The sequence below is a fragment of the Eumetopias jubatus genome, unplaced genomic scaffold (assembly GCF_037043125.1).
Source record: "Eumetopias jubatus isolate StellerSeaLion01/CBP00866 unplaced genomic scaffold, mEumJub1_p1.0 scaffold_16, whole genome shotgun sequence".
NCBI classification, from domain to species: domain Eukaryota; kingdom Metazoa; phylum Chordata; class Mammalia; order Carnivora; family Otariidae; genus Eumetopias; species Eumetopias jubatus.
Window position 1 is genome coordinate 69,670,987 of NW_028274822.1, and position 16,770 is coordinate 69,687,756.

Below are 16,770 nucleotides of genomic sequence, written 5' to 3' on the forward strand. Positions count from 1 at the left end.
AAAGAAGAAAAAAATTGGGGGAGGGGGAATAAATAAAATACTCAACTGAATTAAAAAACAACAACTTTATTTGAAGGTACTGAAGGTACTGAAAAGGTACCAAGGAAGTGAAAAAGGACAGGGCCAAGGTTCAGAAGAAGGAAAAGCAGAGGTGAACTCTGCCTAACGTGTATGGCTGGATGGACTGCTGCCACCCTGGAAACTTCACTGGCAAAGCCGCACCAAGGAGATGGGAAGAGCATGGCCCCCCACAAGGTATGCGCACAGATTTCAGGGGACAGCCATAGGCCAAATTTGCTTAAAAGACTTTGAATCAAAAGATTTGGATGATGCTCCCGATTAGGAAAGCCACAATGTTAAAAATATGAAACAAGAAAGGTTGTAGTAAGGGAAGAGTAGAGAGCTTAAGAACCCACAACATTTACCTTTTTAAAAAAATGCCTGTATCTCAGTGGCTGCCAATTCTTCCTCTGAAATCTACCCTACACTGGCCGCTTCTCTCCAGCCCCACCAGCTCCTGCATGTGTCCCTGACCCTGGTGGCTCCCCATTGCAATCAGCTCTTCGTCCTTTTGTGCTGCTGCTGAAGCAATTTTATTTATTTATTTATTTAAGATTTTATTTTATTTTATTTGACAGAGAGTGACACAGCGAGAGAGGGAACACAAGCAGGACGAGTGGGAGAGGGAGAAGCAGGCTTCCCGCCGAGCAGGGAGCCCGACGTGGGGCTTGATCCCAGGACCCTGGGATCATGACCTGAGCTGAAGGCAGACGCTTAACGACTGAGCCACCCAGGCGCCCCCGCTGAAGCAATTTTAACCAAAACCTGCAGGAGGGGGCAGTGGCCCATACACATTCTCTTGACTAAAATTTCCCTCCCCTTGCCAATGCCAACTTTTTCCCCAGGTTCTGCCCTAGATCAAGTCAATGTGGTCAGTCTCGACAGTGCCCCGAAACAGGTTATTTACTTCTGGGCAAATACTTTTTTTCAGAGAGGATCTTAGCCATCCTGGTTTACTTAGGATTCCTTCATACACTCATTTGATCAAACTAATATATGTTAGATGACCATTATATTATATGTCTGCTGGAGGCTTGGGGGGTGGGGAGGGGAAGAATGTAACACATACCATAACAAAGGTTACACATGGGCTTAATACAAAACAAAAACCTAGAATGAACTCAGAGAAGTTTGGTGTTCTGAGCTAATACTACCTGGCTTTAGAGGGAAATACTCTTCCAAAAGTCATTTGAATCCACAAATATAAGAACTTTCTGGCCACGCATCTGAAAGAAGGAAAGAAAGGATATATACACGTTTTAAAACTCCATTTGACTTATTTCATCAATTTTCTGGAAAGCAGAGGGAAACTAAGGTCCCCTGGGGAGAGATGCTAGCATGAGTCAAAAGGTGAATCACAGCTAATCTTGCATCAGATAGCGCATAGGATGGGACAGATTTATAAAGCCAAGATCAAGCAGATTGTTTTTATTATGTTTATTTTTATAAGTAATCTCCACCCTCATTATAGGGCTCCAACTCACAACCCTGAGATCAAGAGTCCTATGCTCTACCAACTGAGGCAGCCAGGCATCCCCCAAGCTGATTATTTTTGAAAAATACTTTCAATATAAAGTCTTTTGTCACTGAAGACTTCAGAGTTGAGGAAAAGGAAAGTACATGATAATGCTTTTATTCGTATGATTCTTACTGCCTAAAACACCTAGCAAACGCCCACTTATCTATCAAGGCTCATCTTCAATGCTTGCTGCTATGTAAAGCCTTCCTGGACCTTCCCCAACCCAAACACGGTGAGTAGCCTTGTACCCTCAACACTCTGATCCAACCCTTAGTAAATATAATGTTATGACACCAAATCACAGTAATCAGCTCACAGGGGACCTGTTGTTCCCTCTGCACTGTGAGGCCCTGAGAATGGGGACCATGTCTTACAGGATCCCAAGTACCTAGCACAGTGCCTGGTACACACACAAAAAACGTGGCTTGTCTTGGCCAGTTTGTCTCCAGGTTCAGCTTGGAACACTCTTCTTCCTCCTACCCTTTATCTGCCTTATTCTTACATTAACCTTTAGGACTCATCTTAAACCCCACTTCCTCCAGGAAGTTCCTCTGGCTACACTAGTGGTGCTGATCTAGCCATGTGGGCCTACAGCACCACATCCTCTCATCTTATACCATTTATCATGCTTTCCTGGTGTGACTTAACAGTCTGTCAAGCCGATATGATTTTAAGCTTTCATGAGGTCATGGGCCAGGAATGTCTTATTCACCTTGTATGCTCAGCATCTAGCACAACACCTAGCCAAGTAGGCACCTGATAAAAATTTTTTTTGTAGTTTTATGGTTTTATTAACACAAATACAATGTATACAGAAGCTGTCTATTCATTTTCTTTGCTGTGCACCCTGGCATTGGGATTGGTGGCTCTGATGGTCAGCTGGGCCGCACTTTCCACAGTGGCTTTGTGGTTCTTAGAGGAGACATTGTGAGCAATCCCTGCACGGTAAGATCTGTTGCACATCCTCACCACTTCAACCTCCTTGACACTGTGGACTAGGAACTTAAGGAAGCCACTGGGCAGCATGTGCTTGGTATTCTTGTTGCTCCTGTAACATATGTTGGGCATCAAGATCTGGCCCTTGAATCTTCTGTGCACCCTACTGTCAATGCCTCTGGTTTCCTCCAATTGCACTTAATTTTGACATATCTGGTGCCAGACATATATGGTGCCTCCTCAGGCAGCGCCAAGGAAGAGAAAGCCTGATAAATTTTTGTTGAGGGTGCCTGGGTGGCTCAGTTGGTTAAGCGTCTGCCTTTGGCTCAGGTCATGATCCCAGGGTCCTGGGATCGAGCCCCGCATGGGGCTCCCTGCTCAGCAGAGAGTCTGCTTCTCCCTTTCCCTCTGCTGCTCCCCCTGCTTGTGCTCTCTTTCACTTTCTTTCTCTCTTCTCTCTCTCTTGCTCTCAAATAAATAAAGTCTTTTTAAAAAATTTTGTTGAATGAATAAATGAATGCCTTTGATAGACCTAATCAAAAGTAGTGGAAAATGACAATTTTTCTCAGACTATGTATGGACTTTTTCTGGAAGACTCTTTATAGCTTACACATTGTGGGTACAACTAGAGAATGTGAATGAAAACACACAATGACAGACTTTAAATGTGCAGATTCCTAAATATCCTTTTCTTCTGAACATCCTGCCACAAAGAGTAGGCATCAAAGTCTCCGACTAATTGAGATAGAAGAATTAGAATCATCCCCTCATTTTCACCAAGAAGGGAGAACAATGGAAAAGCCACTGCAGGCAGGTGACAACTTGCAAGCTCACCTGATACGCAACTCTCGTAACCGGTTCCTTCGGGTCCAACCATGTGAGGCATGATACTGAACTGGATGACTGGCACTAGGTATCTCACTCCGCATCCCAGAGAAGGCAGAAGACTTCTGGTTGGCCAGTATCTTTGGAGGATAAGTTTTCTTAACTGCACCATCCTTAAAAGACCTTAAATTTGAGGAACAATGGGGAAAGGAGAGAATCAAATTATCTCTGCATGTGATGCAAATATCTTTTAACACACAAGTGAAATCAAACAGATAAGCTCAATGAGACAGACTGATAGTAACTATGCTTCAAGGACAATAAGTAGCTCAGTCTCTGATAGAAATACCCGCCATTCACAATGGTGTGTCCAACATCCTTAAGGCTACCCCCTAGATTCAGTGATGATTAGATCAAAGGACTCACAGGACTTAGCATATAGTTGCACTCACAGCTATTATTTATTACAGGAGGGCACGAAGCAAAATCAGTAAAGAGAATAGGCACATGGGGCAAAGGCTGCTGGAAATCAGGTGCATGCCTCCAACGATGGAGTCACATAGGATACCCTTAATTCCCCCAGCACCGAATTATGTGAACACATGTGAAATGTTGTCTTCCAGGGAAGCTTATTAGAGACTCAGTGGCCAAAGTTCTTACTGGGGGCTGGTCCTACAGGCACTCTCTGCCTATCACATACCAAAATTCTAGATTTCTAGAAGGAGAGCAGGTGCTCAGTATAAAACAAATTGCACAGGGCGCCTGGGTGGCTCAGCTGGTTAAGCAACTGCCTTCGGCTCAGGTCATGATCCTGGAGTCCCAGGATCGAGTCCCACATCGGGCTCCCTGCTCAGCAGGGAGTCTGCTTCTCCCTCTGACCCTCTCTCCTCTCATGCTCTCTCTCTCTCTCTCTCTCTCAAATAAATAAATAAAATGTTTTAAAAAAAACCAAAAAACAAATTGCACAAACAGTTCAGGCACAGTTAACTACCCTTATCAGTCAGGGAATGGTGAGAACCCTCCCAAAATCTAAGTTTCTAGACACCCGTCAAAGGCCAACCTTGTAAGCAGGACTTTCTAAGGACAGCAGTCTCAGGCCTGCAATGTTAATTCTTTTTCGCATGAATGGAAAACAAACATAACAGAGAAGAGCAAAAAGGAAAGTGAGTTCTTTAAAAACAGATAAAATTGACAAAAAGTCAATGAAACTGATCAAAGAGAGAAAAAGCCAAAAACCAGTATTAAGGGGGAAACACATCATTACAGATCCTAAGAAATATTGTAAACAACTCAATACAAATAAATTTGAAAATATAGGTAAAATGCATAAATAGCTAAGAAACAAACTTATCAAAACTACACAAAAAGTATAAAATGTGAACAGTCCAATAACCATTAGCAAAAATAAACAGTAGTAAAAACCTTCCCGCAACGAAATCCTCAGGCCTAGATGGTCTTGCTGTCAAGTTCTACCAAAATGTAAAGAAAAATTCATGCCAATCTCACATAAACTATTCTGAGAATTGTTTTTTTTAATTCTATTCTATTCGAGAAAAAGAGAGAGAGAACAGAGGAGGGGCAAAGGGAGAGGGAGAAAGAGAATCTCAAGCAGGCTCCACACATAGCACTCAGCATGGAGCCTGACATGGGACTTGATCTCACAGCCCTGAGATCATGACCTGAGCCGAAATCAAGAGTCACACACTCAACCAACTAAGCCATCCAGGTGCCCCTTAGATTTCTTTTTTAAAAAAAAGAACACCACCCATCCCAAATCTACATAAAACCAGGTGGTTTTAGGAGACTAGCCATAACCTTAATACAAAACCTAACGAGGAAATTTTAAGAAAGAAAAATTTACATCAATCTCACTAATGAATACATATGTAAAAATTTAAACAAAGTATCAGCTAACTCAAGTCAGCAACATAGAAAAAGGATAATACAATATGATGGAAGCTTAATTCCAGAAAGGGAAGGTTAACATTAGAAAAATCAACCATTAAGACAATCATATAATCATTTCAATAGATGCAGAAAACACAGTTGATTAAAAAATTTTCAATATCCATTCATGACAAAAAGTCTTAAACTAGGAAGAGAAACCTTAATCTGATAAGGGCTACCTAAGAAAAATCTACGTAGATACCATACTTAAGGTGAAACACTGATAGCTTTCCTGTTTGAGATTATGAACAGGACACGTAAGACCGCTTCTATACAACGTTGTACTGGAAGTTCTGGCTGGCAGAGCAAAGCAAAAAAAGAGAAATTATAAGTCATTAAGACTGGAGAGGGGGAATAAAGTGTCATTTTGCGTATGACATGATTATGCATGTAGAAAACCCAAAAGAATCTACAGGTAAATTACTAAAATTTGTACAAGTCTAGCAAGACTATTTGATACAAAAACAATATAAAAAATATATACACAGTTGATCCTTGTTATTTCCAGTATTATATTCTATAAAGCCACCTCAAATATTCTGTGTCATGGATTGGAAAAATCAATATTGTTAAAATATCCATACTACCCAAAGCATCCACAGATTCAATGCAATCCTTATGAAAATTCCAGTGGTATTTTTCCCAGAAATAGAACAAATAATCCTAAAATATGTGTAGAGCCAAGAAAGACCCTGAAGAGCCAAAGCAATCTTGAGAAACAAAGCTGGAGACACCACGTTCCCTGATTTCAAATTATATTACAAAGCTATAGTTATTAGAACAGTATGGTACTGGCATAAAAAGACACACAGATCAATGAAACAGACTAGAGAGCCCAGAGATAAACTCACGCTTATATAGTCAACTAATTTATGATAAAGGAACCAAGAATATACACAGCGGGGAAAGGACAGTCTCTTCAATAAATGATATTGAGAAAACTGGACAACTACATGCAAAAGAATAAAACTTACACCATACACAAACTCAAAAGGAATTAAAGACTTGAATGTAAGACCTGGAACCATAAAACTCTTAGAAGAAAACATAGATAGTAAGCTCCTTGACATTGGTCTCAGTGCTGATTTTTTTGGACTTGACACCAAAGGCAAAGACAACAAAAGCAAAAATCGACGCATGGAACTAAAACTAAAAAGCTTCTGCACAGAAAAGGAAACAATCAACAAAATGAAAAAGCCATCTACTGATTGAAAGAAAATATTTGTAAATCCTATGTCTGATAAGGGGTCAATATCCAAACTATATAAAGAACTCCTACAACTTAATAACAAAAAACCCAAACAATCCACTTTAAAAATGGGCAGAGGGCACCTGGGTGGCTCAGTTCATTAAGCAACAGCCTTCAGCTCAGGTCATGATCCTGGACTCCCAGGGTCGAGTCCCGCGTCAGGCTCCCTACTGAGCAGGTCTCCCTCTGACCCTCCCTCCTCTCGCGCTCTCTTTCTCTCTCAAATAAATAAATCTTTTTAAAAAAAAAAAGGGCAGAGAATCTGAATAGACATGTTTCCAAAGAAGACATACAAATGGTGAACAGGTACATGAAAAGATGCCAGTATCCCTAATTATCAGAGATGCACATCAAAACCACAAGGAGATACCACCTCACACGGGTGAGAATGGCTATATTAAAAACACAAGAAATAAGAACTGTTGGCAAGGATGTGGGAAAAAAAAGCCCTTATACACTGTTCATTGGAATGCAAACTGGTGCAGGCACCGTGGAAAATGAGTTTCCTCAAAAAATTAAAAAGAGACCTACCATATAATCCACAATTCCACTTCTGGGGATTTATCTGAAGAAGAAAAAAAAAATACAACTCTAAAAGATATACACACCCCCATGTTCACTGCAGCATTATTTACAATAGCCAAGACAAAGAAACAACCTAAGTGTCCACTGACAGGTGAATGGATAAAGAAAATGTGGTATGTGTACACACACACACACACACACACACACACACACACACACACACACACACACTAGCGTATTCTTCAGCCATAAAAAAGAATGAAATCCTGCCATTTGCAACAACATGAATGGCCTTGAGGGCCTTGAGGGCCAATAAATGAAACAAGTCAGACAGAGAAAGACAAATACCATATAACTTCCCTTATATGTGGAATTTTGAAACAGAACAAAATAACAAGCTTACAGACAGAGAACAGATTGGTGGTTGCCAGAGGCAGGGGTGGAGATGGGGGGTCAAAATGGGTGAGAGAGTCAAAAGCTACAAACTGCCAGTTATAAAATAAGTAAGTCATGTGGATAAAATATACAGCATGGTGATATAATTAATAATCGTATTGAGTATTTGAAAGTTGCTAGGAAAGTAAATCTTAAAAGTTCACATCACAAGAAAAAAATTCTGTAACTACGTATGGTGAAAGATGTTAACTAGACTTAAGTGGTAAGCAGTTTGTGATATATACAAATATGGAATCATTATGCTGTACACCTGAAACTAACATAATGTTGTACCTCAATTATACCTCAATAAAAACTTAAAAAGGGGGAGGGCAGAGCATTCCTTGTTTCATCTCAGCTGAGAATGTGCCTGTTGAGCAACTCAAATGTTACAAGGCTCTACACATGTCCAAAAATGACCCCGAGAGCACTGAGAAAGCCTTGGGAGATTGGGGGTTAAAATAAATTTTGGCGATTACATGAATTCACAAATTCAGAATCTACAAATTAGGATCAACTGTATGTATTTCTATAGACTAACAATAAACAAAATTCAAAGCTATTTATATACTGTTTTCAAACCACAAACACCAAGTACAGGAGTAAATCTAACAAAAGTTGCAGGGGCACCTGAGTGGCTCAGTTGGTTAAGCGTCCAACTCTTGATTTCAGCTCAGGTCAAGATCTCAGGCTAGGTTCGTGTTGGTCTCCCTGCTCAATGGGGAGTCAGCTGGTCTCCCTCTCCCATCGCCCCCCGCCCCCGGCCGCTCGCTCTCTGCCTCTCTCAAATAATCAATCTTTAGAGCAAAGTTATAAACATTTGGGGTGCTGGGCTGGCTCAGCCAGTAGAGCATGCAACTCTTGATCTTGGGATTGAGTGTTCGAGCCTCACGTTGGGTGAAGAGTTTACTGGAAAAAAAAAGTTGTAAACATTTTTATAGGGAAAATTTTAGGACTTACCAAAACAGTTATTTTTCCCAACCTGATCTATAGCTTCAAAGTAATCTCAATTAAAACCCCAACAATTTTTGTTTTGTGAGATGGGGAAAAGACCTGACAAGTTGACTCTGAAGCTGATATAGAATTGTGAAGACCAAGACTAGCTTACAGACATTCTTTTAAAAGTACTTGGTGAGGGGTGCATGGCTGGCTCAGTCAGTAGAGCATATGACTCTTGATCTCAGGGTCATGAGGTCGAGCCCTATGTTGGGTATAGAGATTTCTTAAAAATAAAATCTTTTTTAAAGAAGTGTTTAAAAGTACTAGATGAGAAACCTTACTTAGATCTCAGACTTACTGTAAAGCTATATAATCAAGTCATCATGATTTTGTAGCAGGGACTATTCAACCATAGGCACAAAGTAGAAAGCCGAGAAACAGACCTAAGCTTAAATGGACCTTTGATTAATGATAAAGGTGGCGCTGCAGAGAAGTCTTTCCAGTAAACTGTGCTGGCCCAGCTGGATATCCACATGGAAAAAAAAAAAAAAAAACAACTCATACGACAAACAAAAATCACTTTTTTTTTTGTTAAAGATTTTTATTTATTTTTTGACAGAAAGAGACAGCAAGAGAGGGAACACAAGCAGGGGGAGTGGGAGAGGGAGAAGCAGGCTTCCCGCCGAGCAGGGAGCCCGATGTGGGGCTCGATCCCAGGACCCTGGGATCATGACCTGAGCCGAAGGCAGACGCTCAATGACTGAGCCACCCAGGCGCCCCACAAAAATCACTTTCAAATGGTCTAGAGAAAAAAAATGCAAAATAATAAAGCAATGAAAGCAATACACAATATGTTCATGACCCCAGGAAAGGAAAGATCCCTTAAAACATGACGGAAAAGATATATTAAAAAAGACATCATTTTTACTAAATTAAAGTTTAAAGCACCGTAATTCATCAAAAGATACCAGAGTGAAAAAAAGTGAGCCACAAAGAGGGAGAAGATATTTGCAACACATAAGACAGAAAGAACTCACATTTGGAAAAATAAAAATTCCTATATATCAATTGGGGGAAAGACTCAATATACAACTGAATAGAAAAATGCGATTAAGGGGGCGCCTGGGTGGCTCAGTCATTAAGTATCTGCCTTTGGCTCAGGTCATGATCCCAGGGTCCTGGGATCGAGCTCTGCATCAGGCTCCCTGCTCCACAGGAAGCCTGCTTCTCCCTCTCCCACTCCCCCTGCTGGTGTTCCTGCTCTCGCTGTGTCTCTCTCTGTCAAATAAATAAATAAAATCTTTAAAAAAAAGAAAAATGTGATTAAGAGTTGAATATGTACTTCAGAAAGAGGAAATTCAGATGCCCCAAAACAGGTACTCAACAGCAACAGAAATCAGGAAATACGAATAAAGAGCACAGTGAGCTATGACTATATCCCCACCACAGAAGCAGTGTTGGGAAGATGTGGGCCAACAGCACACCCATACATGGCCAGAACTTACTAGAAATATAAATCATTGGGCATGACCCCAGATCTACTGAATCAGAACTCTGATGGTGGAGCCCAACAATCTGTGTTTACTAAGCTCTCCAGAGCATTCTGATGCAGGCTCGAACTTCAGAACCGCTGTGTGCCACACTATGCATATGAGAATCATCACATTCAAAAACTGGAAACAGCCCAAATGCCCGTCAACAGAATGGATAAACTGTGTAATAGTCCTATAATGTATCACAGAGCAAGGAAAATGAGCAAACTACAACTATAGACAATAACGTGAAGGAATCTTATAATCTTGAGAGAAAGAATCAAGACACAAAAGAATACATATGATTCCATTTATATAAAGGCAAAGAGGCAAAACTAAACTATATTGTTTTGGAATGCATACTTAACTGGTAAAAATATAAAGAAATTTGAGAAAGTGATTACTATTAAAGTAGGACAGTGGTTTACTCTAGGGAAGAAGGAGTGGGTGTGATTAGGAAAGGATACAGAAAAAGGAACTTCGGAGGTGTTGACAATACACTATTCCTTTACTGGTGTGATGGTTACATGTTTGTTTCAAAATGATATAATAAACAGTACATTTTATGCACCTTTCTGAATCTAAACTGTGTTCTAATTTTTTTTTTAAAGCAAACATTCCCTTCTCAAGGTCCCACATCTGAAGCTGTAAAGTAATTGGAGAAAATAAGAGTTAGAGGCTACAGAGGTTCATTTTAAGCCACGGTTAATTTGCTTCAGAGGATGAAATGAGGCAGGCCTGAAGAGTGCTCTACAGAGCACAAGGGAAACACTGCTGATTCAGCTTTCAAGGATCCCTTTTTATGGGATCAGCAGGGGCAGACCTCAGCAGTAACGCTGGAACTCCATGATCCTTCTCCAAGTCCCGGTGGATTAGAGCAGGAGGAGAAATCTGACTTACGCTGGACTATCCAGATTCATCCACCCAGGAGTGAATTTTGAGCTGAGACACAGACTGAACAGGAGTTGGAGGCTGAAGCACCAATATGGCACCACTCAGGAGGAAAGGTCCAAACAACTGCCAGATAGGTCGCTCCCACCATACTCTGGCTTCTACCCTGCCCAAGGCCTAGTAGGTTCTACAAAAAACTTCTGTACGTTAGCATTATAGGTTGCAAGCAATCAGAACCCAGTTCAAATTAGCATAAGGAAAAAAAAGTGTAACAACAGTAAGGGTCCTTCAACAAAACTGACAAGCCTTTAGCAAATTGCTAAAAGTAGGAATGAAAGAGAGGACATTACCACTAACTTTTCATAAATTGAAAGAATATAAAGGAATACTATGAACTTTATGCCAACAAATTAAATAACTGAGATGAAATGCACACATTCCCAGAAAAACATAAATTACCAAAATTGACTCAAGAAGTAGTAGAGGGCGCCTGGGTGGCTCAGTCGTTAAGCGTCTGCCTTCGGCTCAGGTCATGATCCCAGGGTCCTGGGATCAAGTCCCACATTGGGGTCCCTGCTCAGCAGGAAGTCTGCTTCTCCCTCTCTCACTCCCCCTGCTTGTGTTCCTGCTCTCGCTATCTCTCTGTCAAATAAATAAATAAAATCTTTAAAAAAAAAAAAAGTAGTAGAAACTCTGAATAGACCTATAACAAGCAAAGCAATGGACTTAGTATTTAAAATGTTTCCTACAAAGAAAAGCCCAGGTCCAGATGGCTCCACTGATGAATTCTATCAAATATTTTAAGAATAAATGATGCTGGGGCGCCTGGGTGGCTCAGTCGTTAAGCGTCTGCCTTCGGCTCAGGTCGTGATCCCAGGGTCCTGGGATGGAGCCCCACATCAGACTCCTGCTCTGCGGGAATCCTGCTTCTCCCTCTCCCACTCCCACTGCTTGTGTTCCCTCTCTCGCTGTGTCTCTCTCTGTCAAATAAAGAAAATCTTAAAAAAAAAAAAAAAAAGATGCCGATACTCTATAAATTCTTCCAGAAAATAAAGGAGGAAGGAACACTTCCAAATTCATACTTTGAGCCAGTATCACACCCTGATACCAAAGGCAGACAAAAATACACACACACTGGGACGCCTGGGTGGCTCAGTTGGTTAAATGTCTGCCTTCAGCTCAGGTCATGTTTCTGGAGTCTCAGGATGGAGCTCCATGTCAGGCTCACTGCTCAGCCGGGAGTCTGCTTCTCCCTCTGCCCCTCCCAGCTTGTGTTCTCTCTCACTCACTTTCTCTCTCTCTCAAATAAATAAATCTTAAAAAAAAAAAAATCACACACACACAAAATATAGACCAATATCTAATAAACAAAACTATCAACACAAAAATCCTCAAAATATATTAGTAAACTAAATCCAACACATAAGAACCATACAAAAAACACCCTGCCCAAGTTGGATTTATCCTAGGATGCAAGGTTAGTTTAACATCTGAAAATCAATGTAATATACCCTGTTAATAAAGGACAAAAACCATAAGATCATTTCAACTGATGCAGAAAAACCATCTGACAAAATCCAACACCAGTCATGATAAAAATTCCCAAGATTCCCACAGAAAACTGATGATATACTAAAAACAAATGATAATTTGAGGATGGCATATTTACAAAGGTGTGGGTGTAGAGGAACCACAAGGGAAAGTGCAGGAGCCTGAAGCTAGTAGAAGCTAAGCTGGTGTCATCTCTAGACCCAAAGGGGTAAGGAGAGGAAATAATTACCAGAACGCAGAAGGACTCCTGCCTCACCAGGTGCTCTGTGAACTTCAGTGGAGAGACACAGCCAACCCAAAACATCTTGCAAGGAGAGAGCCAAGGGAATAAATAAATAGTCTGGCCTCATTCTTCTCCCTCCCCCTACCTCCTGCCAGACCTCTTCTTTGGCTAATCCCATCAGGAAACCTTGGATGCCAATGAGCGGAGATTAGATATTCAGCACAAAGAGGTAATTCCCTAGCTCTTGCACTTTGGAAGAATTCTCAACTAGAGCTTCAAGAACTAGAGCTCGTGTCTCAACATTGTCAGATCTTCCTGCTTCTCTCAGTGCGCTGCCTCTACTTGGTGGATACTGTAACCGCAGTCACAGCAACCTCAGCAATAGAGAGTAACCCTCTTTAAATGACTGTCTCAGCTTTAGAGAAAAACCCCTGATTAGCCTATACAGTCACGTGCCCAGGGCAGTGGGACACTCATGACTGACCAGCTACAAGCCATATACTCACCCCTGAGAGTCTGAGATTTGTTAGTAAACAGCACTCTTTCTTGTAAATTCCTTCCTTTTGTCAAGGTTAGCCAGAGCTGGATTCTGCTATTTGGAAATCAAAAGAACCTGCATCTAGGCTGAAAGTAACCATGATCAAAAGCAGGAGAAAGATCCAAAATACAGTCAGCCTTGGGTGTTAGAACTTCCAACATCAGGATTTCCCAAACACCAAAAAAGGCATCTTTCGGGGGATAAAACTACTGGGGAAATGGAGGGCCCATAGCACTGTCCAGCATCCAGACCACAGCTACTCCATCTAGCACCATGAATGGCAATTCCCAGCGCTTCTTTCCTGGTGCCCACACTGGTGTCCCCACTACCTATGAGATGCTCAAGGAGGAGCACAAGGTAGCTGTACTCCAGGTGCCCTACAGCTCAGCTCCCACGGCGACCACCATGATCAACATCCACCGCAAGATGTCGGTGCCCAACCACATCATCTGGTCCCTCTTCAACACAATCTTCATGAACTTGTGCTGCCTGGGTTTCGTGGCATTCACCTACTCCATTAAGTCTGAGGACCTGAAGAGGGTGGTGATGTGGCTGGGGCCCAGGCCTATGCCTCCACCACCAAGTGCCTGAACATCTGGGCCCTGCTCTTAGGCCTCCTTCTGATCATTGCGTTTATCACTATTTCTTTTTTAAAGATTTTATTTATTTATGAGAGAGAGAGAGAGAGAGAGAGAACATGGCGGGGGAGGCTGCAGAGGAAGAAGCAGAGTCCCCACTGAGTAGGGAGCCCGACGTTCATCATTATTTTTCAACATTATTTCTGCCACTGGCTCACTGATAATTTTCTAAGCAATTTCAGAGAACATAAAACATTATGGAAGCTATTAGCAGCTGCCCATGGCCTGAGGCTGTCACTCCTATCACAGAATTTTATATACATGTCAGGCTGCAATTGAATTCAATAAAGTACTTGTGTGTGGGGAGGAAAAAAAAAAGAACTTCCAAACTCAGCAAAATCATCCTCATTCTTGCTCAAAATCATAATTTTAATGATGGATATTCCCACACACTCAAAATGGTTTTGAACTCTGTTAGGTATAAAATGTACATTATACTCTAGATGAGAAACCCAAAATATCAACAAAAAAAAATCCTTACCCAAAGTTCCTTTCTCACCACTCATGATTTAGGAAGAAACTACTTTTTTATTATTTATCATTTTTACACACAAAATGTTTACAGGTTTTTATATGGGTCACAATTTCAGTTATCTTTTTTTATTAAGTCCTATCACTCACCTGGAGTCCACCTTCCTCTGCATTCTCTGCTTACTTCTCTTTTGATGGAAATTTGGCAGTGGCTTGATATACACTTCTCAGTGAGCAGATTCTTCATGAATCAAAAAGTCTTTTATCTTCCCTTTCTAACTATAAAAAAAGAGGGAAAAGGAGAGTAAATTATCTGAAGCCTCTTAGGAGTCACATTTCTGAACAGCTACATGCTAGCTCCTAATCTCTTCTTAATTCAACATGAGATGAACATGGCAAGTCTATGAAATTTTTTTAATTGCATTTTGAGAGACTATGGACTCCCGAGAAACAAACTGAGGGTTTTAGAGGGGAGGGGGGTGGGGGGGTGGGTTAGCCCAGTGATGGGGCTATTAAGGAGGGCACGTATTGCATGGAGCACTGGGTGTTATATGCAAACAATGAATCATGGAACACTACATCAAAAACTAATGATGTACTGTATGGTGACTAACATAACATAATAAAAAAATTAAAAAATTAAAAAAGTTATTTCATAAGAAAGGAAACTGGGAGGAGAGAGAATGACACTCAAAAGGCTATAACTGGCTCATTCTTCTTATCCAGGTGATGCTCTAAGACCTCCGACTTCCCTTCACAGGAACACTAGGAGAAGCCTAGATTTTATTTTTTGCCTAATTTTTTTGGTTGTCAATGTTACCTCTAAGAATATCCAGGGAGTTTGGGTCAATAGTAAATTACCGTGTACAGTTTCCATTTTCATTTGGTGATAATTTCTACCAGTAATATTCATTATGAACCAATAAGGAACATAGTTTTATTTCTTAGCACAAAGAATAGCAATGTTGTGGGTTGGATTGTGTCCCCCTAAAAGAAGTCCCAACCCTGAGTATCTATGAATTGACCTGATTTAGAAATTGTCTTTGCAGATGTAATTAAGATGAGGTCACACTGGAATAAGGTGGGCCCTTAATCCAGTATGACTGGCATCTTTATAAAAAAAGGGGATGAGACTGAGGGACAGATACACACAGAAAGGAGAATGCCATGTGAAGAAAGACATACAGGGAGAACAGCATGTGATGATGAAAGCAGAGACTAGAAAGATGTGTCCACAAGGCAAGGAATACCAAGAATTGCTGGCAACACCAGAAGCTAAGAGAAACGCATGAAACAGATCCTCCTCCAGAGCCTCCAGAAAGAGGATGGCCTGTTGACATCTTGACGTCAGATTTCTAGCTTCCGGAACTATGAGACAATACATTTCTGTTGTTTATAAGCCACCAAGTATATACTATTTTGTCAGAGCAGCCTTTGGAAACTAATTCAAGTAGTAAGAAAAAGGAGTAAGATTTAAGTACACAGTGGAAGAAAACTAATAGGGTGGACTTGTCCTATGTTGAGTAATTGTGAGGTATTTATAATAAGACATTCATTCTAAAAGAATGAAATCACCCTTTATAACCAAGGTCACATATTTCAATGACAGAGAAGGAATTAGCCAGAAAAGAAAGTTAACCCATACAAAACGAATAGACCTTACTGAGATCAAACGTTTGTCCTCCTCATCTTTCTGGTATCACACTCCAAGTAACAAAGGTCACCATTAGTGACTATTTCCGTAAATAAAGGATATTTCAAACAGGGATTTTTGGCTAAATACTGCTATAATAAATGGGTCACCGCCTTGGGTTCATGTCTTGTTGTAATGATTCTCTAGAATACCTACAGAGTGGGATACCAACAAGAAGCAGGCCCACAGAATCTCAGAAGAGCTCAGAACTAGAAGGAACAAAGGAATGGCTCCCAGAACTGAAGCCACAAGCCACAAATGAGGTGACTGAATGAAAGTCTACATGGTGAGCATTTGGGGCCACTGGTCTCCTTCCCAACCCTGCCAGCCAGGGTATCCAGCTTCTTCTCCATACCTTGCTTCCAGAATTCTGGCAGCTCGACTGGTACCTCCCAGTCAGGAGACTGGAAGAACCTTTGCAGAAGAAGCTAAAAACTAAAAGGTCTCAAGATTCTTGTATCTGTTCCCTACCTCCCTCAATGAAAACACACGCTCGCCCCTAGAGAGAAGCTCACAAACCTGCAAGTCCTGCTCAGACACTGGGAGCGTGTAACTAATTTCTCAGTTGCTGACACTTATGTATGAATGGACAATCAAGAATCACAAGAGATTTGGATGTGACCTCCAACAAGAAAGAGAGCAAAGCAAATGAAGAAATCTGAGGAAGTCCACGACCTGTGATGTACTCCTGCCAAGAACTTGAATCTAAATATCAAGCATCATCTACAACTAAGTACCAACTTACAAAAAATACAGGGAGTAAAAATGATTCTGCAATCAGCAAAATCGATGATGTAG

At 41.0% G+C, this 16,770-nt stretch overlaps 1 protein-coding gene and 1 pseudogene across 2 annotated transcripts in view; one reads left to right on the forward strand and one right to left on the reverse strand.

The window, feature by feature from the left end:
• Window positions 1–16,770, reverse strand: part of SFI1 (SFI1 centrin binding protein) — a 94,207-nt gene that overhangs the window by 72,547 nt on the left and 4,890 nt on the right. Inside the window, exons 2-5 of one of the 2 annotated variants that reach the window (XM_028124710.2) lie at window positions 14,430–14,558; window positions 7,068–7,101; window positions 3,350–3,523; window positions 1,215–1,286 (exon numbers count right to left, since the gene is read on the reverse strand). In XM_028124710.2, the coding sequence (XP_027980511.2) occupies window positions 1,215–1,286; window positions 3,350–3,523; window positions 7,068–7,101; window positions 14,430–14,526 (377 nt within the window). In that variant the 5' untranslated portion in view covers window positions 14,527–14,558. The remainder of the gene's footprint in view (window positions 1–1,214; window positions 1,287–3,349; window positions 3,524–7,067; window positions 7,102–14,429; window positions 14,559–16,770) is intronic. The other variant, XM_088019288.1, reaches the window with a different exon arrangement.
• LOC114225219 (putative dispanin subfamily A member 2d) lies at window positions 13,444–14,019 on the forward strand (annotated as a pseudogene).